Source organism: Platichthys flesus, chromosome 5, assembly GCF_949316205.1.
Source record: "Platichthys flesus chromosome 5, fPlaFle2.1, whole genome shotgun sequence".
NCBI classification, from domain to species: Eukaryota; Metazoa; Chordata; class Actinopteri; order Pleuronectiformes; family Pleuronectidae; genus Platichthys; species Platichthys flesus.
Window position 1 is genome coordinate 21,214,915 of NC_084949.1, and position 25,772 is coordinate 21,240,686.

The window sequence follows — 25,772 nt, forward strand, 5'->3', positions numbered from 1 at the left end:
AAATATAAGATTTTGCTTTTTCCGATTGCGGCCCCATGTACATCCATGTTTTATGTAACGGTTTGCACCAGACCCAAACCTTGACTTTTACAAACATACCCCAGCTCATAACTTTTCAAAAATGTGAAGCATTCATGAAAACAAGAACACTTCTCCCTAAGCACGGCCACAAGGCAGCCTGAGCGAGGACCTCAAATGGGCCCGGTGCCCTGCATCTAAACAGAAAACAACAGGGTTTGCAATCAAGGGAAATAAGTGGAGGGATTAGGTGTTCTGGAGTGAGCACGGGGGGCAGTCTAAATAGCAACTGGTTCTGATGGACAGTGGGGAGGAGATTAGAGGGAAAGTATGCAGAGGGTTGGTGGACAGGAGGGCATCGCATCGCACATGTATGTGAATCTACTCAAGGGCGATCCAAAACAGAAAGTGGATCTCTCCGGCTCAGCACATGGATGCAGTTATATGGTGAGATTGACTCGTCTGTATCAGCAAACAAGTGGTCAGCCTCCCAGTGTTCAACAAGGGAACCAGTACATCAGTCTCTTTCCACTCGGGTTTGTTCAGCTTTGGCCACTTGGTCTTCACAGCTGTATTAACAAGTAGCAAGCCCCTTCCAAAATTGTCCACAGATGTTTTCCCAGTGAGGCCTGCGCGGAGCAAAGATCGTGGCCTCGGTGGCAGGTTACGCCACAGCAGCTTCCCGCTCATTAGAGGTTGATCCAGAACTCACACACAGATATCAGCATTTCAGAAAAATCCACAAACACAGATTTTTCAAAAAACAGGCCTGTCTGTCGGGCGTGGTAATTATATCCCAGATGTTTTGAATGTGCACTCATGGGCTTCCTGATATGGGGAACGCAAAAAGTGCGATGGGCTAAGACTCCTGCATTTACCAGCTCATTTGAGGTCTGTCTGACAAGAGCCAGATTGTGAGATGGAATGTGTCCAGGCTGCAACTGACTCCACTATCAGTGAGCCTGTCATCTGGGAGCTCTGTGTTACGCATATGAACACTGCAAGTATTGTATGTTATCGCAACATTTTGGAAAATGACTAACAGTTAGCAATATGCTTTTACGTAGTGGAAATACTTGTACTATCGCTGTCGTCCTGAACAACAACATCTCATTTTAAAGTACTTTCGCCCTAATTATTTACACCTACTGTATGTCAATTCTACGTGGCACCATTTCTGTGGTTGTTACCTGTAAAGTTAAGCTGCTACAAAACTTCTCATCTCTTATTGGCCTATTGCTATTGCTAATTTTGGTAAACGTTCAAATTCAAACAATGGAAACATGCTAGCTTCGACTTGCCATCTCGTTATTTGGAGTCTTGCAGACATTAGCTCAAACTACACAACCGACACTACACAATCAGTGGCCAGGAGAAAAGCCCTGACTCGTATGTTTGTTTCTATCTCTACCTTCGTCACCCCATCTTGTGTGCGAATTAACTAGTCGCAGATTTTTCTGGGTATTTAGCCAAATACAAATCTCGTCAGAGGAGGCAACGTGTCGTCTAGCCTCTCAAATCGTTTTTGAAGAGTTCATGTATAGTATTCGGTAACCCAGATCAGAGGCTTTTGTTTGAGATGGATAGTTGAGCTAACATTTCCGTAGTGTGGAATTACACATCAGATAAAAACCTTCAAGTACATCTTTCTGCATAAAGTAGAGGTTCAGATTTCTGTTAGCTTGGCATAGCACAGTGAATTGAAGCCTGCTACCCTTCACCAAAACAGGATAAACTAAACCTTTGTGTGTTGTGTCTAGTTATCAAACTTGCCACTGATGTTTCCAGAGCGTTGGCCGGGTTGATGATCTTAGAGCCGTTGTGCAGACACAGGACCCAGCTGTTACTGGAGAGTAAACAGTTCTGATAAGCTCAGTGCTAATGACACCACTGTCCACATGTTGAATTCACGAGACACAAAGTGGAAACATGTAACTCTGAAGACGACTTCAACATCTCAAGATAGAAATAGGAGTTTCTTTGTTTTCCAGTGTTTGAGTTAAGCTAACACTAATTTAAACACCAAAATACAGAGATGGTTCTACATGACACTATGTTAGAATTCTCTACTTTACAGTAGATCAAGTTTTAGTTAATTGAAGCTATGATCCAAGGTATAGGTCTACATCAAGCTACAGTCTTTAGCTTCTGAAGATCCTAGAATAATGTTATAGTTGCTCCAAAGAGACTAAGGGTGTTTTCACACGTGAAAGTCTGAACGAAGGTCTTACCCAGGGTTCATGTTACATTTGATCATGTTAGTTTTGCCTTAATCAGGAGAGGACTTAAGATTTTTGTCCGTAGATAAACTCGTCGTCATCTCAATATGGTCCATGTTGCCAATCTGCCTTGCAAGTATCTGCATTTAACAGAAAGCTGACAAATCTAATGAGCACCACATACTGCGACAGTTCCTCAACACAATGATGTTCAATGTGTTCCCCCTCACTTTCAGGACGCACATCCCTAACACCCCACTAATGTCAGTGAGGTCTGCTGCTGCCGGTAAGCCTGAGTCATCCTGTGGAAGTGGTTGAGTTTATATTAAGGCGTCCGAATGCAGGTCTCAGTTACGAAGGTAGAGGCGGTTTGACATCAACAAAATGCACATCAATACGATGACCCTGTTACTGCGTCTCTCCAGCTGAAGAAGAGAGTGAGAGATAGAGTCGTAATGGCAGCAATCCAAATCCACTCAATGTGCTAAATTTCATTCTGCTAATAAGCCATGCTACGGACGTTTAATCGTGAAAAAAAAACAATTAAAAGCAAAGTCCATTTACCATTGAGGTTACTAAACATTCTACAAAGACTCAAACAATAAGTGCATTTAAAATAAATGTGCAATGTCATATTATATCATATTTATTTGTCTTAATGTCTGAATACTCTCATTTTATCAGTATATATTGTATTTAGTATTACTGTATTATATGTCTTAATAACATTATTGTTGTGTTTTTATTACTGACGTATTAATATATTATTTAGAGCTTCCCTGCTAAAGTTTTGCTACACGATTATACAGGTAGCATTGTGTCAATGAACAGCTTTAATCTCCACTTGTACAAAACTAACCTTTTCTGTCAGTAACGGTTAAACATGCACCTTCTAGCAGCTTGAGGCCGGAGTGGGAGAAAAAAACTTTACAACTGTTTTCTTGTGGAGAACATTGACTTCTCCACAGGCTCTTTTCATCAGATATCATCATCGCTGCTCTGACAAAGTTTCCCTCCTTCTAATTAAAGTCGTCTGTTCATATTATATTGATTAATTTCAGATGAAGTCAGGCGCTGGCACTAATCAGGCTATTATCAAAAACGCCGCCATCGCAATTCACGATTTTCTCTCGTGCTGCAACTTCTTTTTTGTTTGTGCGAACCATATGTCCCAAATTAATAAAGCCTGGCGTTACACTGAACCCTCTTCACTCTGTCACTGCTTGTCACAGTAGAATTGGCCTCAAACTTATTTCTTCCTTCCCTCTCTCCTCCTCTTTTCCGTGTATCTTTCGCTCTCTGTTCTTTCTGTTTTTCGCGCAAGTGTCCCAGTTAAGAAATTGCTTACATCCCACTCAGTCTGGGGCTGGATTGAAATTTCCCATAGGGTATGTACCAATATGCAGAGAGCACACTTCGACAGATGCCATCAGAGAACAAGCATATGAATTACCAGGCAGCCTGCCATCTTTGAGTTCACACAGAATGGCATTAATACCTGATTGCGATCCAAACAACAACACAACAACAACATGAAAGCCAAAGCAACTGGGAGCAGGTAAAGGTTTCATCATTTATATATTAATGGATTTACTAACAAAGGCTTGACTACCCCCTCAAAAGTTAAAATGTCATCGAAGCTGCCAACAATCAAGGGACTTCGGAGAAATTAAGGGGGGGGGGGGGTAAGAAAATCAGATGCCGTCAGCAAATCACGTTCCAATAAATTAAATATTCGCCACTGCTGACCATAAGTAATTCAGAAGCCATGAATATATTCATGGCTACAATTAAAGAAAACATGATCCCCTTAATTTTAAACGGCTGTAAATATTGGGATTACCCAATTAAGTCACGCTGCACTGTAGGAGAAAGTACCTCCAAATGAATCGACACTCAACCTTTATTTTCAGTTTGATTTAAAGTTTGATAAAAAAATGTATCACTGGGCAAGGCACTGCTTTATGTAAAATTATTGTGAAACTATGTACACTGTAAAATCCAATTAGTTATCATTACTTTAAAAAAGCATGCAAACCGGTTGCACTTAAAAAAACATGTAAAGAGAACTAGGTATTTTAAGTTGTTCTAACTAGTGCTTCCTTATTAGAGTACACTTATACATGAGTTTAAGCAACTAAAACAATCAAGTAGAGTGTGCTTGATAACTTACTTTAGATGTACTCTCGACTTAGTAAAGACTACTCAGAATTCCTATTTTAATCTACTAAGTCATTGCATGTGAAATTTACTCTGTGTTTAGTCCATATAACACAATTATCTAAGTTGGACTAACTTAGCATTTCTAAGTTATATTTACTTGAACAGCAATCTGACTTACTTGCTAAAACCATGCAAACCGATTGCACTTAAAAAAACATGTAAGTGTTACTTCAACAATCTAAGTGGCTCAAATATCTATACAGGAATGAAAAAAAGGTTCCAATCTCCTAAAATAATCGGAGTTTCAATTAAACATAATAAATCAAGGTAATAACACAGTTGAATGTTCAAATATATCAATTGTTTTTAATTTTTCTTCCATTTATATCAACTTTTTTTCTTAAAGATTGCCTTGAAAGACATCCACAAACACAGCTCAATATCAATATCAAGATCAATAATACAGTAAACACAAGTTCTTTCCCACCAATGGGAAATAACCCACAAGCTGACAAGTGCACTTTTGTATTCCTGAATAATGTTACTCAAAAATCACTAAATAAAAACTACATATATATAAAAAATTAAAAAAAAGTGCAAAGTGGCTTTACTCAATGAGCGCAAAAACCTGACAGGGTAATAACTGGCAATGGATCTCACATACATGTGAATGAATATACATACATGTACAGCCTCTATACCTGCTGATGAACCCATGGGCTGACAATTTGAGTGGAGTGTGTTAATTTAGTGAACAATAAAAAACAACTAAATCCACTCGTACATTTGCATTCTAACTCAACAAGAGTTTTTTAAGACTTTGCAATTTTGGTGGGAGTTTGTCCTCTCCCAAGCCAAGCATCACTCTTTGAATGAAGCAGAAAGTGTTTTTCATGGCTTTAGGGTAGTCTAAATGCAAAGCGTATGACATTCCAAACAAAAGGCAAAGTGCCTCAGGTAGGTTCTGGAGTTCATCCATTACAATACCTCCCTCAACAATGATGGCAGTAGACATTGGGTGAAGGTGGAGCTGATTTGGAAGGAGTTGCAGATCTTCAGGGAGAACAGTCAGCACCCCGACAGATACTTTTACCCAGGTCTCATCAGTGTCACAATCCTGTGATGAAACCAAACAAAAACATTACATTGCAACAGGGAAATGTTGTTGGCAGTTGTTGTGTCCTGCCCGACACTGCCTTCCAGCCTTGTGCATTAAAGGAATACTTTCTCTATCATTTTCATAGTGAGACAACATGATCAATACCTTTTTTGTGTCTGTACATCCAGTAGCTGGCTTTCAGCTCTTAACATCACGGCTTAGCTCAGCGCAAACAATGGCAGTGGATAGAAGTCAGTGGCATACTCGGTAAAAGTGAACAAAATATTCACTGCCATGATTTGCGCTAAGCTAAGTTGAAAACATTTAAGATTTTTTTGAGGCATTTCTGCTTTATTTGATAGTGACTGTGGAGTCAGCTCTCTCAATGGGTCAGAGAGGCAGACACTCTCTCTACATTTAAGTCCAGGCTTAAAACCTTCCTCTATGACAGAGCTTTTAGTTAGGGCTGGTTCAGGTAGCCCTTAACCATTTTATAGCTACGCTGCTATAGGCTTAGACTGCTGGGGGACACATCTCCTACTGTGTCCTTAGCACAGCGACCCCAGGTTTGAATCCGTCCTGGGCCATTTGCTGCATGTTATCCCCTCTCCCTCCCCCTGGATTTACTGTTTCTCTCCACTGCATCATTCAAAATAAAACAGAAACCACAAAAAAGAATATGTACAAGGTCTTGTACTTAAATAACTCAGTTTTGGAGATCAAAGGTATTCCTCTCACTTCACAGGAGTTAGGCTGGTAACTTCACCCTTCTGGTAGACATCAAACTGTCAGTCAGCAAGCAGCCCATGCCAATGTTTGTACTGAACTCATGGATATATTCAGTATTACGTTTTTTTTGTTTTTTTATCTCACTCTAATTGAGACACTGGTAAATACAAATCAAATTTCCCCATAACTGTGTGTGCTCCTTTAAGATGCTCCTATGAAAACTTACGAAGCAGGTGTTGTAGAAGTCACTGGGGTCATAACCAAGTAGAACAGGGAGGCCTCGGAGTACAACGGTGCGTACCGCTGTCACATCTGGTTTCTAGAAGTGGATGATGAACAAATTCAGCTATAGATAATGCAGCATTTAAAAGCTACAGTAAAACCTCCATGTTTTAGGCGACAGTTTTTTAACAACTGTCCTCTTTTGTCTGCGGAAAAGAGGCACTGCTTACAGTTCCAAAGCATCTGCAAGAAATATTTTCAAAGGAGATTATAAGTAAGAATAGTCTCTCAATTTAATCTAATTAAGGTGCAGCACTTTGTCAAAAACTGTTCTACTGCTGGTGGTTATAACTCCTTAAAGGAATAGTTCACCCAAAAATGAAAATACGGTCATCATCTACTCACCCCCTTGCTGATAAGATGTCAGGTGAAGGTTTTTTAGCCCTCTAAGCACTGCTGGAGCTCCACGGGGAAACAGCTTCCTGTATTTTTCCAAACAATGGATGTCTGCTGTAAGCACAGGCAAAACCGAATAAAAGTACCCCCAAAAAAGGTTTAAAACCCTCCAAACTTCTCATGAGCCATAATCCATATGTCCGGAACCCGCAACATGCAAAATTACAAAATGACTGCTCGTGCACGTGTGCCTAAAAGCTAACAGCATACAGACGGATTTAGCCTGTAAACATATATTAAATGGCAACTTTTGCACATAAATTTACATGACGCTGGTTCTGGACATATGGATTATGGCTCACAAGAAGTTTTTTGGATTTTTTAAGATGAAATGTCCCCCATAATATAAACTACTGGCATCTCACCTCCAGTGCAGTGGGCCCACGTTGTCAAAGCAGCTCTTCAATAGCTCTGAGCACTTGTTCTGAAAGAGAAAAATATTGTAGTTACAAGGAAGTTCCACTGATGTTGTGGTTTGTAGATTACTGACACGTTCCTTAATATGTGCATGCTTAACACTGGTATTACAGGAACCTGTTTTTAATAATAAAGTACAAGGTCAGGCAAATCCAACCTTGGGCTATAGTTTCCTAATAATTTTGGTCAAAAAAATTATCAGATTTTTTTTTTATTGCTCCTATTATGAAGTAGTTCTCTGTCCTCACATTGGCACAGCAGTTTAGAATGGGAGCGGATGGAAAAATATGAAAGTGTAACATTTTAATTTTATTAGACCTCAAAGGTATTCATGTAATTAATCAATCTTAATTTATATAGCACATGTCTACACCCAATGTGCTGCACGTGATAGAAAGACACTGCAACAAAAACAAAAACCACAGGTGAGCAAGGGCACAAAAATTAAGATAGCATTAGGCAAAATCAACTAATAATGGAGGCACATTGCTTAAAATTCAGGCTAAAATGATGTCTTAAGATTTCTTTTTAAATATCAGAGGTAGAGGTCATGATTTAAAAATTAGGGTTAGGGCTAACGCTAGCTAGCGAACGCTAACGCTAGCTAGCGAACGCTAACGCTAGCGCTAGCGCTAGCTAGCGAACGCTAACAGTCGTAGCAGTAATTCAAACATATTAACAGAAACACTTGCTTGATAACTTACCTTATTATTTTTCAAAAGAATAAACAAGACGGCGCAAAAGTCGAGTCAGCAGGCTGCCCTCAGTGCCCCGGCCTGTGTGCTGGACTGGCGAGCGGGAGAGACTGAATGTTGCTACTGCGCATGCACACTTCTTCTTCTTCTTTGAATGCGCAGTGGGAGTGAGACTGTGTTGGCTACTTATTGTTGCGAGTGAGCATAACTCTAAATAAAGTAATCTTCACTCTAAACACTAAGTATTTTGCGTTTTTCACCATGCAAGTAACTCTTACTTGATAAATACCAGTCATAAGTGCATATTGTTGATAACCTAGTAAAGTTAACTAATAAATGTATGTCAGGGCAGCTATTGGATTTTACAGTGTACATGCGTTGAATTATTGTTATGTTGCATAGATGAAGAATAGAAAAATACAAGTTTATGAATATTTGTTTGTATGTGTTTGCCTTTTCCAACATTTCTCTTTTTTCATATAGTGGTAATTAATAATAAAAATCAGATTTTGGCAGCACCGTATAAATAAATCCAGCCCTTACTAGTTCATATTGATGTTGAGTATTTGCATATAAGCCCAAGGAGCTAAGATAGGCTCTCTTTAATACTTCTACGCATATTAGTTTTTGTATTTCCTAAAAAGTCGAGTACAAATATACTTACTCTGCCGAAACAGGATATCACACTTCCCTACCAGAGGTTACACACGTCACATAAATGTCTCAGTCCATCAATTTTCTTATTCTACTTTAATTTCATTGAGAGGAGGTTACTTTATCATTTGATGTGTTCAGAGGAGATTTTTCTTCTCAACAACTATGTTCTCTGTCCGACGTAGACAGGAATAGAACATGAATATCCTAATTGAGTGGTTTTCCCCTTTAAGCAGCTGCTGCGTCGGCTCTTTGTCGGTGGGAGAGACCGAGGATGAGCGGCTCTGATGGCCCTCTTCCTGCTCTTAGTGCACTTCATGATAAACGGTCCATTTTGGAATCCATAATTGGACAGTGATGTAGGAGCACTCGTCTTTCTGGACACTCGACCGTCCTCTCTCCTCACTCTGGCTTTTAGTCATCTCACAGAAAAGCACCGAGCTGTCAGGGACGTGTCGATATTTAAGTGTGTTTTGTTTTCCTACAGTGATAATGTATATCTGGTCATTTAAAGGGACTCCACAGCCCGTTACAGCATCTGAACTTCAGCAGCAGTTAGGGTGCGTGAGGCACCTCGACCACCCACACACTGGTTGTTCTGTGAAAGCAACGACCGGCAGGGCTGATGGTTCGCTCCTGCTTCCCGTCTCGGTCCTCCCCTCCCATCACAATTAAAAGAAACATGGCACAGCAACATGGACACTTGACTGCCTCGTGCGCGTCCTCCTTCCGATCAAACCTCTGCTGCCTCTTGTGTGAGGAAACAGTTGCATGTTATGTATACAAGACACAATGTAAGTGGGCCTGGAAGAGAAGGTAGGAGGGTTTTAAGGAGAAGGGGCAGATTGAGGGGGGGGGGGCCGTCGGGCTCCCAGATGCCCCTGTGTGTGTGTGTGTGTGTGTGTGTGTGTGTGTGTGTGTGTGTGTGTGTGTGTGTGTGTGTGCTGCAGTGCCTTGGAGATGACTGTCAGCAGGCGGTGCCTCCAAGAGAGAGGAGAGAGAGTGCGGAGAGGGGGGGGGGGGGGGTGATGTTTCCAAAGGGGGCCCAGTCTGTTACCAAAGGGAGGTGGAGATTTACTATCCCACCCAGTCAAAGAGTCTCACTGGTGCTCTGACACACACTCACACACACACACATGCAGGGATACACACACACATGCACACACACACTCAGACATACTGCAAACTCTCAACAGGAAACTCTGAGCCATAATGCGAAGGCACCTCAGAGCAGACGGGTGCATTGCTCAAACCAAGTGGGATACCGTGCGGCTTTGATAGTGCGTTAATTACTCATGTGATGTGATACAGATGTCTGGGGGCTTCAGCCGAAAGTTTGCCTGACAGTTTCCAAGGGGGCCAGGCAGACATTTTAGAAGCGGTAGGTGAAAACCAAACGTATTTATTATTTATGGACAGATCGGTTTGCGTGCTGTCACAGATCCCAGCAGTGTCATGCTGATGCTAAACTGTGATGCTACTTGAAGGGCTGGCTGCTAAATAGTTCTTTGTGTACTTGGTGACAGCTGGGACTTTGAACAGGAAGAACTCTGGGCTGTAAGAGTTTGCCTGCACTGTGACATGATGAAAAGGGGCTTCACTATCCATCTGACAGTTTGAAACTTTGTCTGCTCTCCGCCATGGAATGAGCTACTCTGATTTTTGTCCAGAAAGTTTGTTGGTTTTTTGTGCCTGATAAGAGGCAGTGAAAGGTGAAGATATGTATAAACTAAGCATTCAGATGGAAAGTCTGTATTTTGTCTTGTTGGATAGTCTGTAATCTTGCATTGCGTATTTTTTTTTTACTTGAAATCAACCCTGCACCAAGAAAAAGCGCTTTATTTTCAAACCACATGTTTAAACCTTTCTAAATTGGAAACAGAGGGGAAAATGCAGCACTGAGGAAATCAGCCAGTCGTAGACCCACAGACGGGACTTGTGGTCGGAGCAGCGAGGGCACACATGAAGCCTTCCCTGTATAGCTGCACCAGTATTGTGACGGAGTAGTAACACAAAGATGTTCTGATATCCTCCAGGAGCGGTGGAGAGTGAAGGAGATGCCCTTTGCCCTCTTGCTGATGCCTCGTCCTAAACCACAATCCAAAATTCTTTCTTTTTACTTCACAACAGATTTTTCCTTTTAAATAATACATGTTATCTTATGATGTAATATTATTCTCAGGGTTCCCGTCTTGTATTAAATTCAAACCAGTAACCAGTGTCACGCTTTGGGTAGGAATCAACACTGATTGCTAAATACAGTGATCAGTCAACCTGATGTAGTGAGTTAATTATGGGAATCCATTGAACAGCATAACAATGAGAACGCTGTCCACTGTCCCACTGTAACCAGTCCCGGCATCTCCAGTCTGTGCCGCCTCCGTAAAACCTTTCTGAAGTCTTGAAGAAGTTTTAAACTTGCTCGCAGTGTTAAAAAGGGACAGATCTTTTTAAAACTAACATGTAATACTCCACTTTGGTTGGATTTAATTGGAGATGAGATGGTTGAGGGATTTCCATGTGTTCTCTGAAAAATAACCAGTTCTTCCTCTTGTTCGTTTTGTTTTCTTTCCTCACCAGAGATTTACTGGGACTGCATTCCAATCAGTGAAATCAAAGCTCCGACTGTGTTCCACAATGGGCACCGCAGCTCTACATATGTTGGTGCTAATGGCCTGTTTGGCAGCCAGGGGAATGTGCCAGATAAACAGAGCCCAAGCCGAGAAGGACCTGGGCCTCCTCGCCCACTCCACCCGTCAGTCTCGGGGAACCTACAGCACCGTCAGTCCGAGCACGGGCCCAGGGCCCCACCTGCAGGCCCTGGGGGCCGATTCACAGGCGGCGGGATCCGCCTTTGCCAATGAAACTGTCGTAAAGACGCCGGTAAAGCCTCCGATGTGCCTGCAAATGACTTCTCTTAAGGGCTACTTTAAGTACATCAACACCACAATTTCCGTGATCGTGTTTGCCGTCGGCCTGATCGGCAACGCCACCCTGCTGAGGATTATTTACCGCAACAAGTGCATGAGGAATGGGCCCAATGCCCTGATTGCCAGCCTAGCACTGGGGGACCTCATCTACATCTTCATTGATATACCAATCAATGTTTACAAGGTACAGTTTCTACTCCATTTGTGCATGTTTACTTGAAGTTTTACTTACCTTCACTGCCATGCCACTAAGCGACAGGTCCCTGTGTGTTGATAGAGTGAAAAGCAGCAACAATTGAAGTGAAAGGCAAAGTTAAAGTGGCATATTATAGACGGGCAAATGGGGGCGGGGTGTAAGTGAGTGTGCAAACAGACGGGAAAGTGTAATCAGTCAGGCAGCGTTAACTTCGGGGTGTGAGCAGATTAGTGATGAGAGGAGCAGGGATACGGCCGGCGTGAGCAAACAAAGGGATCAGGCTGTAGTCCCACATGCCAGTGGCCTTGTGCTGACCTGAGACATTAGACGCTTATCTGGAAGTTTTATTTTCAGATATAATCTACTGCTCCTCCAGTGATAAATCAAGTGAATCGTTTTTGGACTCAGTTGTTTATTGGACCACCCAACGATCGTAGGTAGCCCATGAGGATGAGTTTGAACAGGGATACATTCAGTAGAGCGTCAACAAGCCTTACAGCTGAGGCCCAATTATGTTTCTCAACTACACATTGGAGGTAGTTACAGCCTTCTAATCCTATTTGATACCATACAGCAGCTGAGAAAAGCCTACACCCTAATGAAACCACATTTAAATCCACACAGATCCAGATTTTTATTTCGATCTTCACCAAATTGCCAACATTCATAAATATCAGTCCCCTGAACATCTCTTATCAAGATCGATTAATCATTCCCTTGGAAAGTGGTGAAAATGTTAAAAAACATCGATCTCGGGACGTACAAGAAAGTGAAAAAGAAAAAAGAATCCACCCCCTGATTTGGATCTGCACCAAAACATAATGATTAATTGCCTCAACCATAACACAACCTTCCTCCAAGTTTCAAGATAATCCATGGAGTGGTTTTAATCCTGGTAACAGACAAACAAACAAACCCAACCACTTTTGCGGAAGGACATTTTTTCAACCCTGTGTTTACGAACAGCTTCAACCACAATCAGAAATTCTTTCCTTTTACTTCACCACAGATTTTTTTTTCCTTTTAAATAATAAATGTTATCTAATGATGAAATATTATTCTCAGGTTTCCCGTCTTGTGTTGATTATCACCAGTAACCAATGTCACGCTTTGGGTAGTAATCAACCCTGATTGCTAAATACAGTGATCAGTCAATGTGATGTAGTGAGTTCATTATGGGACTCCATCTCACAGCATAACAATGAGAACGCCACCTGGTTAAAATTAAGTGGGGGACTTTGAGGCCACGGTGACTTTGAAGTTCCAGCTGCACATGTGCAAAGAGGAAACAGAAACATTACTGGGGCAACAGTTTGTGCAAAAAAACAAAGAAAGAGCCACGTCTACAAGGCTGTAGCCATCCCAAGCCTCCTGTTCACTTCCTCGGGGCAGCGACTGTTATCTAAAAATAATCTGCTACTTATACTCTAAAAACAATGGCGTGGGCTCCTCTCCTGACCTCCTAGGAAACTGCACGGGTAAACATAACAGGGCCAGGAAGCATCGTAAAGTTCTTCCTTTGGGTTCGGCCCAAAGACACTTGATCAACGCAGGTTGTGTCCTTATGAAGGAAAATTGCCAAGGCCGGCTCTGACGCAAAACAAAAACCTCCACTCGCATGGCCTTGACTTCTTCACTAAGGAAGTAATATAATGAGAGGCAGTGGAAGTGGCTCGTAGTAGTGACGATATGGACTCATTATCATTCAAGTTTAGTTGCAGGTTTTGAGAGCTTTATGTTTACAGGAAATGGGAAATGTCAGCAGAAGTTGTTCAAAGTGGATGAGCTCCATGGGGTCCATGTCCAACTAAATCCTCAATGATGTTAAGATGATGTTGAGACGTAACTCAGTCCACAGTCACATCAGTTTAAAAGGTCAACATGCAGAGAGAGATTAATAATCAGAAAGGCTTTCACTACTCACTACGAGAAGGTGTCACTCAGTAGAACATTGAACTCCACCAAGGCCCAACACTCTCCTTATAAAACCACATGTACATTCAATAGATCCCAATTTGTATTTATAATATCCAGAGAAATCAACGGAAATATCTCACAGTGTTAAAGAAAGTGAAAATGCCCCTGATCTGGATCTACACCTAAATGTAACGTTGTCTTCCTTTTGCCAAAAACCACAAACCAACAAACATACGCCATTGAAAACATAACTTCCTTGACAGAGGTAATGATGTGAATGTGAAAGACCAATGATCAAAGTGTTGACCCGACCATGATGTTGTTGTTGTTGTTTTTCCTCCAGCTCCTGGCGTCACGTTGGCCGTTTGACGACAGCGTGGTCGGCCTGTGGCTGTGCAAGATGGTGCCCTTCCTGCAGAAAGCCTCTGTGGGCATCACTGTGCTCAACCTGTGCGCCCTCAGCGTGGACAGGTCAGTGGCCACATCCTCCACACTGCTTCACCATCAGTCACAGGAAGAGCTGTAAAGGCTTAGAGGCTTTTAATACACAAGTTAGATTCCAGCAAAACTCTTGCTCCAAGAACACTATGATGGGTTTTGTACAGACGTTTGTGGTGTTTAATAAGATAAGATGAGATAAGATAAGATAAGATAAGATAAGATAAGATAATTTGAGTTGAGGTGCAGATTAGGCATGACATTTCTAGGACTGGAATGAGTATCACATATTTAATCACACCTGTTAAAGTCGTTTTTAGGGGATTTCAATAATTCTCTATAACTCACATTATATACGTTTTCCCATTCTCCTTAAGGAGGCAGCTTTTTTAATAAGAGATTATTATTTTTTTCCCCGTTACAAAAGCGGATGTGATTACACTAAAGGAGGCAGTCCACTCAAATCACTGGAAAGAAAATTAAACAAGTCTGATTCAGCCAACGAGCCCTGCCAATTCAATCCAGTCTCAGGAGAGAGAGAGAGAGAGAGAGAGAGAGAGAGAGAGAGAGAGAGAGAGAGAGAGAGAGAGAGAGAGAGAGAGAGAGAGGCTCGTTTCGGATTGTTATGTCTCACATCTGTTTTTGTCTCATATCATTTTTGCTTATGAGGTTGGTTTGTATAATAATAAATTATGAATATCTTATTTCAAGGAAACAATGAATATCAATAACAATCTTTCATTGGAAAGTTAGTTCTCATGTGTGTGTTGCCTCAGTATCTGTTGCTGCTTCCTTTAAGATCTGTTCCTTAATTGTTTATCGGAACCTTTTTATGATCAACACTAAGTGTATGGTAGAAAGTGGACGCTCTACCCGTATGAACTTCATATTACAAACTCCATCTCGATAGCAAGTATAATGACAAGCTACATTTTTTTATAGTGCCTTAATAGAATTTCCCTAATGAATAAATAATCACGGTGAAGTGCTGAAGTTCAGTGGCATCTCACTTTGTGCTCCAGACACAACTTTAGAGATAAGAGGCTCCTTCTTTGATGCACAGATTGACCCCTGCAGTGATGTAATGACCTCTATTAGAGAGGAGAAGAAGAAGGTTGCAGAGCTGCAGAGCTGCAGAGCTGCGTTCAAGAGCACACCTTTCCAGGAAATGTGTATATAGCATACATCTCTCCCTGTGAGACTCTTTGCATCTTTTCAACGTTGGAGGAAGAGAAAAAAAGGTGGATACATTACCACTTAGTAAAATATAAATGCCGCCATGTTGTTCGACAGAGAAATTCAAATGTGTCATGAAAAATATATTGTTTTAGCCATAAAATCTTGATGCGGGATTTTACTAAAACATTTCGACAAGTGGTTTCCATTAAAGAAACAAACAGGCAAACAAGTACCGAGTGCACGGGAAAAACAAGCCAACACAGACCTCTCTGCCAACACGGGCCAGTCTGTTTGGAGGCGTCACAGAAATATAAATATTAGATATTTAAAATAAACAATTGATCATCTCTCGTCATTAATTCTTAACATTTTGATATGCTTTGCTGACTGAGCAGTTTGCTGTGTTTGCTTTTGGGAAATGATGTTTGCTTTGTCAGTCATGAGACACGGGGAAAATGATGGGTTTACTGGTTTGTGTTTAAAGTTGGAGAAGCAAGCTGCACGCAAGTCAGCTGTTGTAGACTGATTCTCATTAATAAAGGGCAGTCTTTATTCATGTCATATTAATATCATGGTAATAACATATGCTGTTTTATGCTTTAAAATCAAAAATGTAATATATACTTAACTCAAAAGCCTTGAGTCTTGTTCATCTGATCCAGCTGGCACTTTCACACCTTCCTTGTTTGGTCTGGACCTTCAGGCTTAATATATCAGGAGTTGGAACCACAGACCATGGATAAGTTTGTCTAAAGTTTGAAAAGGTTTCTTTAGAAGGTTTGAACTTTCAGACCATTTTCCAAAACTCACTACAAAGTGGACTAAATAGTGATTAGTGGGTAATTACGTTCACACTTTTCCGGTAATCCTCACCCTGGCTTTTATATACTGAGACACTGAATGTTAATTTCTCTGTCTCACAGGTACAGAGCCGTGGCCTCCTGGAGCAGAGTGCAGGGCGTGGGCATCCCTCTGTTCACTGTCATTGAGATCGTTTCCATTTGGCTGCTGTCGTTCATCCTGGCCGTACCCGAGGCTATGGTGTTCAACATGCACACCTTCAACTACAGGAATCAAACCATACACACCTGCATGATGAAACCCACAACCGATTTTCTGACGGTACGCTCACGTCCTCACTCCTACAGTGGTTTTATACGAGTCATTGTTTTGCCTGTATTCAGACCATGATGTGCTGCACAGTGCATTGTCTCAAAGTACACTTCAGAACAGTCGTTGATTCTTGGAGTGAAGAGACAGAACATTACAGGACTAATGAGATAGGAACCTCAGCTGCATGAGGAAAACTTCAAGTGAAAGTGCACGTTCAGCTGAATATTTCTATCATCTTCAAAGCAAGCGTTGTTTGTTCTGAGTGTTTTAAATTGCAGGCTGGCACGATGATGTGCTATTTATAGGGCCGTATACTTTTAAAGTATCTATATGACAGCAGAAGCTATCAACTGTAACATTTCCCTATAAGGGCCATAAATATTTAAAACCCTAAAAAACTATTATTTCAGGGTGTGGCACTCCGACCCAAATTCACCTTTCAAGCCCTGAGTTGAGAATTTGACACTAAGAGGATTTGGGGGGGGGGGCCCTTTAAGAAATAAACTGGGTCTATTTACTCTCTCTCAGAGTCGGTGGCCTTTTTAACATCCTCCGAGCACATAATTGATAGCAGGCCACGTGCAATTACCCGCCTGAAATCTGAGGCCTGGAGCTGAGCCACATGTGAATATCTATTCCATATGCACTCGGCCGGCCCACTCTGTCCTCAATGTCTCTGCAATAGATAAACAGGTCTTTAGAAACGTAAGCCTCCTAACAGTGTTATTTGATTGAAATGAAATAGTGTTTTTATTTTTACTTTACTAGATTTTCTCACCAGTTTTATTCAGCTTTATCAGCAAAATGTAGGTTTATGCTTCAGATTTAATGTAAAAAGGTTCAGTCACAATGTGTGGTTTTTAATTTGCGCTGTTTTTAAAGCGTATAGTTACTAAGCAAAGAAATCCAGATGGCCTCATTTAATGTACAAAGGCCAATTAAAACCAGTCAGTTTTCAGAACATGTGAAGTATTCACACAGACTTCAATGGCACTGGAGTACATGGGTAGTCTGGTAGTGGTTTGGGTCCCGGTCAGGTACAATTACCAAAGCATATAAGGATTATAGCCAAGTCTGACTATTCAGGTTCACGCCTACTTCCAGCATCACATATGATGTCTATTTTTTCCTTACATCAGTAGCTATGACAAATTCTATAGAGATTTGCTGCCTACTAAGACAGATGTAATAATTCTAAAAACTTTATTTTTATAGCACTTATCTAAACAAGGTTACAAAGTGCTTAACAAAAACAAATCCATGGCAAAAAGAAGAGTGAATTATAATAAGATGGATTCAGTTCAGTTCAATTTTAAGGCCCAAGTCATCACATAATTAGGTCAAGATCTAAAAATAAATAGAGAAATCCAAAAGTTCCCACAATGAGCAGCACTTTGTGCTCTGTGGAGAGAAAAACACTCCCTACAAAAGATGTAGGTCCAAGAAGAGTCATTTGTGGGAAGTTGTCAATTACAGAAAAGGAAGAGAAGGTTTTATAGGGCAAGAAGAGGTATTAAAGTGTGATGCAGAGCAGGTGGTGGAGTTTTATGGAAGGAGAGGAGGATTGGGCATTTCTAAGGAATTACAAAGAGCGACCTGCTCACACTGTAATTTGTGTTTTTATTCTAATTAACTGTGATTTAATATGTCACATGTGCTTGTCCCTGTAGTTCTACAAGGATGCAAAGGACTGGTGGTTGTTTGGCTTCTACTTCTGTGTCCCGCTCGCCTGCACCGCTGTCTTTTACACGCTGATGACCGGCGAGATGCTCAACCACAGGAACGGCAGCCTGCGGATCGCTCTGAGTGAGCACCTCAAACAGGTGGGACCACACGGCTTCTAAAGCACGATGAAAACCCTTATAAGCTTTTAACTCTGAGAAACACAATTCTGTCAAGTCCAAAAAAAAGGACATTAACAGTAGCAGTGTGTAAAATGGATACACACTGGCTAAGTGTGTAATCAATAGCCGTCTAACTATCCATTATGCAAACTTCATTATATTTGCTCTTTTCATTTCCTCACCAGAGACGGGAAGTGGCCAAAGCTGTCTTCTGCCTGGTCCTCATCTTTGCCCTATGCTGGTTCCCACTGCACCTCAGCAGGATCCTGAAGAGGACGGTCTACTCCCAGAATGATAGATCGCGATGTGACCTGCTCAGGTTAGTTGCTGGTAGAGCAACGCTCCTCAATTAAAAAATGTACAAATATGAAACCCGAAGAATAAGGATAAGTATAATCAGACTTTTTTACATTTTCTTTTCACAGTTTCCTGTTGGTGCTGGATTACCTTGGTATCAACCTTGCAACCATCAACTCCTGCATAAACCCCATTATCCTCTACTTTGTGAGCAAGAAGTTTAAAAACTGCTTCAAGGTATAGTACTTCCCTACAACAGGGCGCATGTTACACAAACACACACACGACCACACAAACATTCTGAATAAGCCTTCGGATTTAGTCTTGCCAGTAAAGAAAACAGAGAACTCGGGATATGGTCCATGACTCAGATGTTGTGATGGCATTCCATGCAAAAGCAGCTCTTTGATTTATGTATTCACTTTACTGGCAGAGGTCACACACTGCAAATATCTGTCAAAGGGACCTGAGCTGGAGATAAACCATGTCTCAAGTTTGCACGTCATATGAGTTTTGGGAGGGAGGGTGGGGGGGGAGTCAAAAGAAAATCCTACAAGTAACAATGTTAATGTATGAGTGAGTGGAATCCATCTTCTCATCGAACTCCCAACAAGAACGAAAATGAATCATAATGTATTTCCCGAAACTTTTCCTTTAAAAATTAACTTTATTTTTTTCTCTTCACATGTTCTTTCAGTCATGCTTGTGCTGCTGGTGTTACTCTGACAACCAGCTGAGCAGTATCGGACCCATGAACGGCACCAGTATCCAGTGTAAGAGCCCCGAGCCCAACAACCTGTACAGTGACCGCAGCATCAGGAAGGACAGCAACTGAACCACTCGCTCACCTGAGGACTGTTTTCAAGCTTTTCAAAACCCCCACAAGAAGCTGTTCCAACGCAACCAGTTCAGAAAAAGTACTTTTTCAGTCAACATCCTTCGGACAACTGACGCAACTCATGAGCCTGTATGGGGACAATTCATTTTCATTTCTCTGCGACTTTTTGGACGGACGGAGCCGCAAAGTACAAGACCTTCACACGGTGGACCTTTGCTTGGTCAGGATTGTTTCTTCTATCCGTTATTGTTCAACTTCCCATTTATTATTGTAACCATGAGGCCAAAGGTCCTCCAACCATAAGGAATCACCATGAACTTTTCTTTAACCTAACCGTGTCGTGACCATTCCATAAGTTTTATTACGACTTTGAGGAAGAAGGTCCAGGAGACCTCTGTTTGGGATGAACGACATCCGGCCACCTACGCCTGTTCCGGCTGGAAGACATGCTGGAAATACGTCTGGTGTCAGAATATGAGCAAAAACAGTTCACTGGCACAAAATTAGAAAAAGTGCAGGACTGTTTTTGGAGCAGATAAGGTACAACTCTGTATTTTTGTAGCACAGGTCAAGCAAATGATAAATATGGAGTAATGCGTTATGACAGGTCTGATATCACCATTCACCAAAAATGGACAGGAATGACCTTTTTAATAGCACTGTGAATTCGACTATACAACAATAGGCTAATGTGCATGTATAAGCCATGGAATATATATATATATATGTGTATAGTGTCCACTTTTATAAAGTGTTATATTGCAGTAATGATAAGTGTTTTATCCAGACAATGATGTAATAACAGAGGCAGATGAGTTGTACTGGTGGTGGTAAAGACTCCGAATGTTATAGTCTGACATTTTGGTAACATGATTATTCGCTTTCTTGCAAAGAGTTAGAATCGACTTTCATGTCTGTGTGTTGAACATTACGTTAAATCAGCTAGTTAGCTTAGCTTAAAGGCTGATAGAAGGGGGAAACTGCTAGCAAAACAACATTTGTTTAAGTCGCTGTATCTCCTTTATTTGAACCATACAAAAAAACGTGTACTTGTATAGAGGGGACGACAAAATACATTTACACTAAAAGGAACAGTGTGTAAGATTTAGATGAAAGGGATCTATTGACAGAAATTGAACATAAAATAATCTAAATTGTGGACTGTGAGGTGAGGGGGATTCAGCTGCAACATGCAACGTCACCACTAGGTGTCACTGAATTCTACACACTGAACCTTTAAGTAACTATTAATGTAATCACTTAGTAATTATCTATAGCTTTATGTAAACCTAACCCGATCACTATTAGTGGGGTTTACGTCTGTACCTTGGCTGACTGCAGTTATTTCCCAGCTGAACTAAGCTAAGCTAACTTGCTGCTAGCCGTAGCCTTGTACACAACCTGCAGTAATGAGAGCGATGTCAATCTCCTCTACTCATTCAAGAAAGTACTTACAGGAAATTATAAGTGTTCTTTAATGTGTGGCAAACGTGTTCAACTATAATGCCTTATATTGTTTGATATGTGAATACATGTAAACCTATGTGTGCTTGAACATGTGTGTGTGTGTGTGTGTGTGTGTGTGTGTGTGTGTGTGTGTGTGTGTGCGTGTTCCACTTTTGCACACTTGAGTACATAAGACCAAGTGATATCTGTACCGTGTTATTTTACCACTATCCCTCAACATATACAAACGTTACACATACCCTGTGGAAGACGGAACTCACATGTGTTTGTTGCCTTGGATTTAACGTGTAAACCACGTGTTAGTGCTGCTGCTTGTACCAATAAATCCATTTTCCATCTCCACTGTGAACAAAGAGGTTCATTTTACCGTTGCCCACAAGCGTTGCTCTCTCCGGAAAAGCCACTGGGGCCCCCCTCTCTGTTTTTCATCTGCGTCTTTGAGAAAAAGGCGTCTGGGAGTGATTTGACGCTCACTGTGACCTGCTTGGCAACGGAGCCCTCAGGGTTGCGAATGTCAGTGGAGAGGATGTGACCAGCTCGGACGGTGGGAATCTGATACCAACTCACTTCGCATCTGTGTGGCCAAAAGAGCGTAGAGGAAAAAAGATTTGAGCGTTTTAACTCCATTTTTAGTCTCAGCTTTGATGTGACGGGATTGTTTGTGCATGTTTGCTTACATACAATGTCATAATGGTCATTAAAGTGAGCGATTGCTGAAAATGTAGAAGTTTTAATGGCAGTGGGACTTTATTCAATGCGACACAAACACATTTCAACTTTCTTTAATGGAACAAGCATTTATTTGACACTTTTTTTGCATCGGCTAACTCAAAAAGAGACAATTACCAGGACCACGGATATCCATTCACAAAGCTGAGAAACACCCAAGACCAACAGCACATTGTAGCAACCCACTTCTTTATCTGAATAAGGCCTGTTATTTGTTTCAGCTGGTTGGTGATAAATCACAGCCAGGTCATAAACTTCATGAAACTGTTTCATATTCCTCAAATGAAATCACTGATTGGGTCAAAACATGGGTTGATAAAACACAACATTTCACAGTTTAATGAGGATGGAAATGAAGCAAAACATGTAATGACATTCAGATGAAACAGAATGGGAAAACATCCATGTGTTTCTGGGACATGAACAACCCAAGTGTGTGAGAGGAAGTGAGGAAGAGTGGGACGCTGCGGTTTTATTTCTGTGGAATTTGGTGGGAACCTTTCCTTCTTGCCAGCAGTGAATTGAATAAAGCTAGAAAACAAATAAGAGGCTCTCGTGGCTCCAAAGTACTCCTCAGTGCGGAGCTCACTCAGATTTGTTTATGGATTCCCTCAGTCTGTTAAAAACCAAGTGTCCGAGGCAAAGACAATGGAGGCTGCGTCACAAGATTTCCTGCTCAAGTACTCAAGTTTTGAAATAAAGAAAGGTCCTGAATTTCAAAGTCTTTCTGCTGCCGGACATTGTCATGCTATTCTATTTAATGTGGAATATGTGTTACAACGTTTATTCAATTCCAAGAGTCAAAAATAAACAACTAACAACTAACAAGTTCAGTTTAAACCACTCTGTTCACATGAGACAAATAAATAAAATAAATAAAACATTCTCTTTCCTGCCCAAGCATTAGATGGTAAAATAAACTCACTTATTTGTGAGTGAAGTCGCTTACGCCCTCAGACTTTTGCAGAAACATACAGGTATGCTGAATAATAAATATATTTATACCAATTTAATTATAAGAAATGCAAAAAATAATGATGCACACAGTGGAGAGTGGATGAGTAAGGGTAAGCACAAAAAGCCATAATAGCTGAAAAGCTACAGGCCTGCGTGAGAAGAGCAGATCTCCGCTGAGCTGGCTGCTTTTCTGGCCTTGACACATGGTGCACATGAGGCTGTCAGGTCCAGCCTCTGCAGACAGGAAACACTGAGCAGCAGACAAGATGAGACACTTTCATAATGTAGTGCACGTTGTTAAATTAATAATTTGCTTCATCAAATTAACAATCAGGCAGGTAAAGTATAAGTTTACAGCCCTGGCTCAGCAGCTCAGTTCCCTAGTGTGACTTATTGCAGTACTTTTGTTATGTCGTATAATTGATTAGGTTGATTTTATTCAATATTCTTAATATTGTCAACAGATACAAACACTGATATAAATCATGAAACAGGTCCCAAATAGTTTAGTCCATAGAAAGGTATTCCTCAAATCAGCTCGGTATTGGTAGATTTAAAACATGTATGTCAAACTGGATCAAATGCTCTGTTTGTTGGGGCCTAATTTCAGGCACAGATTTGAAGGGCCATGTTTTACATTATATATATTTACACGTATACATTACATGGAATCAATTCAAAGTATAGTTGCTATCATGCCTGTAGTGCAACATGATAAGAAAATAATTTGTCACTCAATAGAGACACTGACTCAGTTGTATAAAGCTTTAGATAAGCAGGTAATTCTTGGAAATTCAATACTGGTTTATTGATAGTAAACACTAAAATATTACCAGCCTGATCCTTTAAAGAGGCTCAGAGGGACATGTTGTGAAACTATGACTCCTGCTTTCACTGTCGATGCTGTTTGACTTTGAGCTTCTTCAGCCCCATCTCCACTCGCGGGTGTTGTTCCGGAGCAGATGAGCTGAAGTGAACAGCCCTCAGTGAGTCTGAACATTTCCTGACACACAGGCCTATGGCAGACGTATTAAGATAAATAAGTCATTGTTGAACAATGGCACACTTGTGTATTACCCTGACAGAGGAGGTGCACTTTGGGTGATACATTATATCTAAGGGAATCAGACTCGATGTCTCTTCTTTTCTTATGCATTGATTGTTATTGTTCCTCCGGCCGATCCATTCTGCTCATCTTTTCCTGTGAGGCACGTTCGGTACGAGCTGCCTCACCCAATGGTTTTGGGCGGTGATTTAGCAGAAGCGATGGACGCCACATCCCTTATTCTAAAATGTGTTTTGGCTCTGATCAAACACAGCATATGTTTATCTACCCTGCCTTAACATGGTTGTACCCTGTATGCCACTTTGCATGGCAGCCCCTCCAAGCTATCCACCATGACACTCGCTTGCACGACTTGTGGCAAAGACCATTTCTAATTCATAAAAGCCAAAAGGAGCCATTCAAAATTCATGAACAATCTGTCCTGCAACAACCGGTGATTCCTGTGACTGTGGGGCAGTGGAAACATGGTGCAACAGAATGGAAAGTTCTACCTCCCGTCATTTCGAAGGGAGACACACAGACATACTCGTGCATGATTCTTTTCAGTTCAATTGTTAATTTAGATGAAAGAAAATATATTGCCCCCTGGGAAACCAGCGTAAAATTGAAATTAGCGAACGGTGGGTCATTGTCAGAGTATGATGATTATTTCAGTTTGAGGATCAGTAACAATCCAGTTCTGGACCTTATTATTTATAGTCTTCATTTGTTAAATGTAAAACATAAACAAGGCAGCTGAATCACGAAATTGATTTATTAATTAGTGTCTTGTAGTTCAGTCTGAACAGAGACAGGTCAATGTAAAGATAGCCACATGTCTTTTTAATTTTTAAAACAAAAACTAGAGTGGCATTCAGTAGAGCACGTTCCTCCGCTAACTTCCAAATTGCACACACTCATAGATACCAGTCCCTTTAACATTTCAGATTTGCCATCAAGACCCATGAACAGGGCCGGTCTTTCCTACAGGCGACATAGGCGGTTGCCTTGGGCGCCATTCAGAGGGGGGCGCCAAAAACTGCGCAGAGCAAATACATTTTTTTCCTGACAAATCTTCACCGTGATACGTTTTTAGATAGTGAGAGATTCCTCAATTGGCCTCTTGGTTAAAGCAAATGGGAAATACAGCATTTGTTCGTAAATAGCTATACTCCCTGAAAAAGAGGCCCTTTTTCAAAGTGTGAATTTTTGTTGCTGTAGCACAGGAAGTTTTAAAAGCATTAGATTACATTACACAGTGAGTCAGCCCACACAACAGCAATAATCAAAGTATACATGTGCCTTTTCTGATGAAAAGTCGGCCGTGAGAAAACTCTGCATGAGGTCTGAGACAGTTTAAGAACAACCTCCTCCTTTTGTTTTTCCTCCCACTCTCTGCTACTACAACTGATGCTTGGATTGGTTTCACAGTAATTGTTAATTTACATTGCCATCTGGTGGCGAAAGCACGGCCTCTGTGGCATGCATTTATTGTGATGAATAAGAATGCATTTTTTTAAATGATAAAAACAGATATATACACAGACACAAACAATAGCCCCCCCCCCACCCACCTTAGGACCATTCTAGCACCACCACCCCACCCACCCACCCGTCTACATCATCCAACCCCTACCTCCAAACAACAAGAACTGTTACTGAATTTGTTCAATGCAAACATGCACCTGTCACTTTATGTGGTAATTTAACCTTTTTGACTGTGAATGCTTTTATCATACTATAACTACTGCTATTTACTCCATCCTGTTAGTGTACATTACAGTTATTACCAGGAAGTATTTTTGCACTCTCAATCTATTTTTGCACTATTTTACTTTGTACTCCTCTCATCCTAACCACCATGTGCCTTATGAGTATGTTGTACTGTGGACTATGTTTTCAGTACTTAATATGTTGCATACTTATATATTCTGTCTACTTATATGTTTACACCGGGGGTCAGAGAGAAACAGCATTTCAGTCCAGTCTATGTCTTTTACATATGGCAGAATTGACAATAAAATTGATGTAATCAGATGTAACGTTGTAAACAGGTGGTAATTGTAAATGTAGAATACAATGATATGATGAAAATATACATATATGTATGATTATAAAAAGACAAAAACATAAAAGCTGCATGTGTAAAG

At 41.0% G+C, this 25,772-nt stretch overlaps 1 protein-coding gene and 1 long non-coding RNA gene across 2 annotated transcripts; one reads left to right on the forward strand and one right to left on the reverse strand.

Annotated features, from left to right (window-relative positions):
• Positions 1-4,893: 4,893 nt before the first annotated feature.
• Positions 4,894-8,353, reverse strand: LOC133953774 (uncharacterized). The gene is made up of 4 exons (XR_009920719.1): positions 7,272-8,353; positions 6,856-6,932; positions 6,455-6,547; positions 4,894-5,517 (listed from the first exon to the last, which is right to left on the reverse strand). It is a non-coding gene; the product is annotated as an uncharacterized LOC133953774 (long non-coding RNA).
• Positions 8,354-9,821: 1,468 nt separating this feature from the next.
• Positions 9,822-21,618, forward strand: ednraa (endothelin receptor type Aa). Its single transcript, XM_062387854.1, has 8 exons — positions 9,822-10,053; positions 11,253-11,786; positions 14,059-14,186; positions 16,256-16,454; positions 18,116-18,268; positions 18,475-18,608; positions 18,715-18,823; positions 19,284-21,618. Exons 2-8 carry the CDS (start codon positions 11,310-11,312, stop codon positions 19,419-19,421), a joined length of 1,338 nt encoding a protein of 445 aa, XP_062243838.1. The 5' UTR covers positions 9,822-10,053; positions 11,253-11,309; the 3' UTR covers positions 19,422-21,618.
• Positions 21,619-25,772: the final 4,154 nt, after the last annotated feature.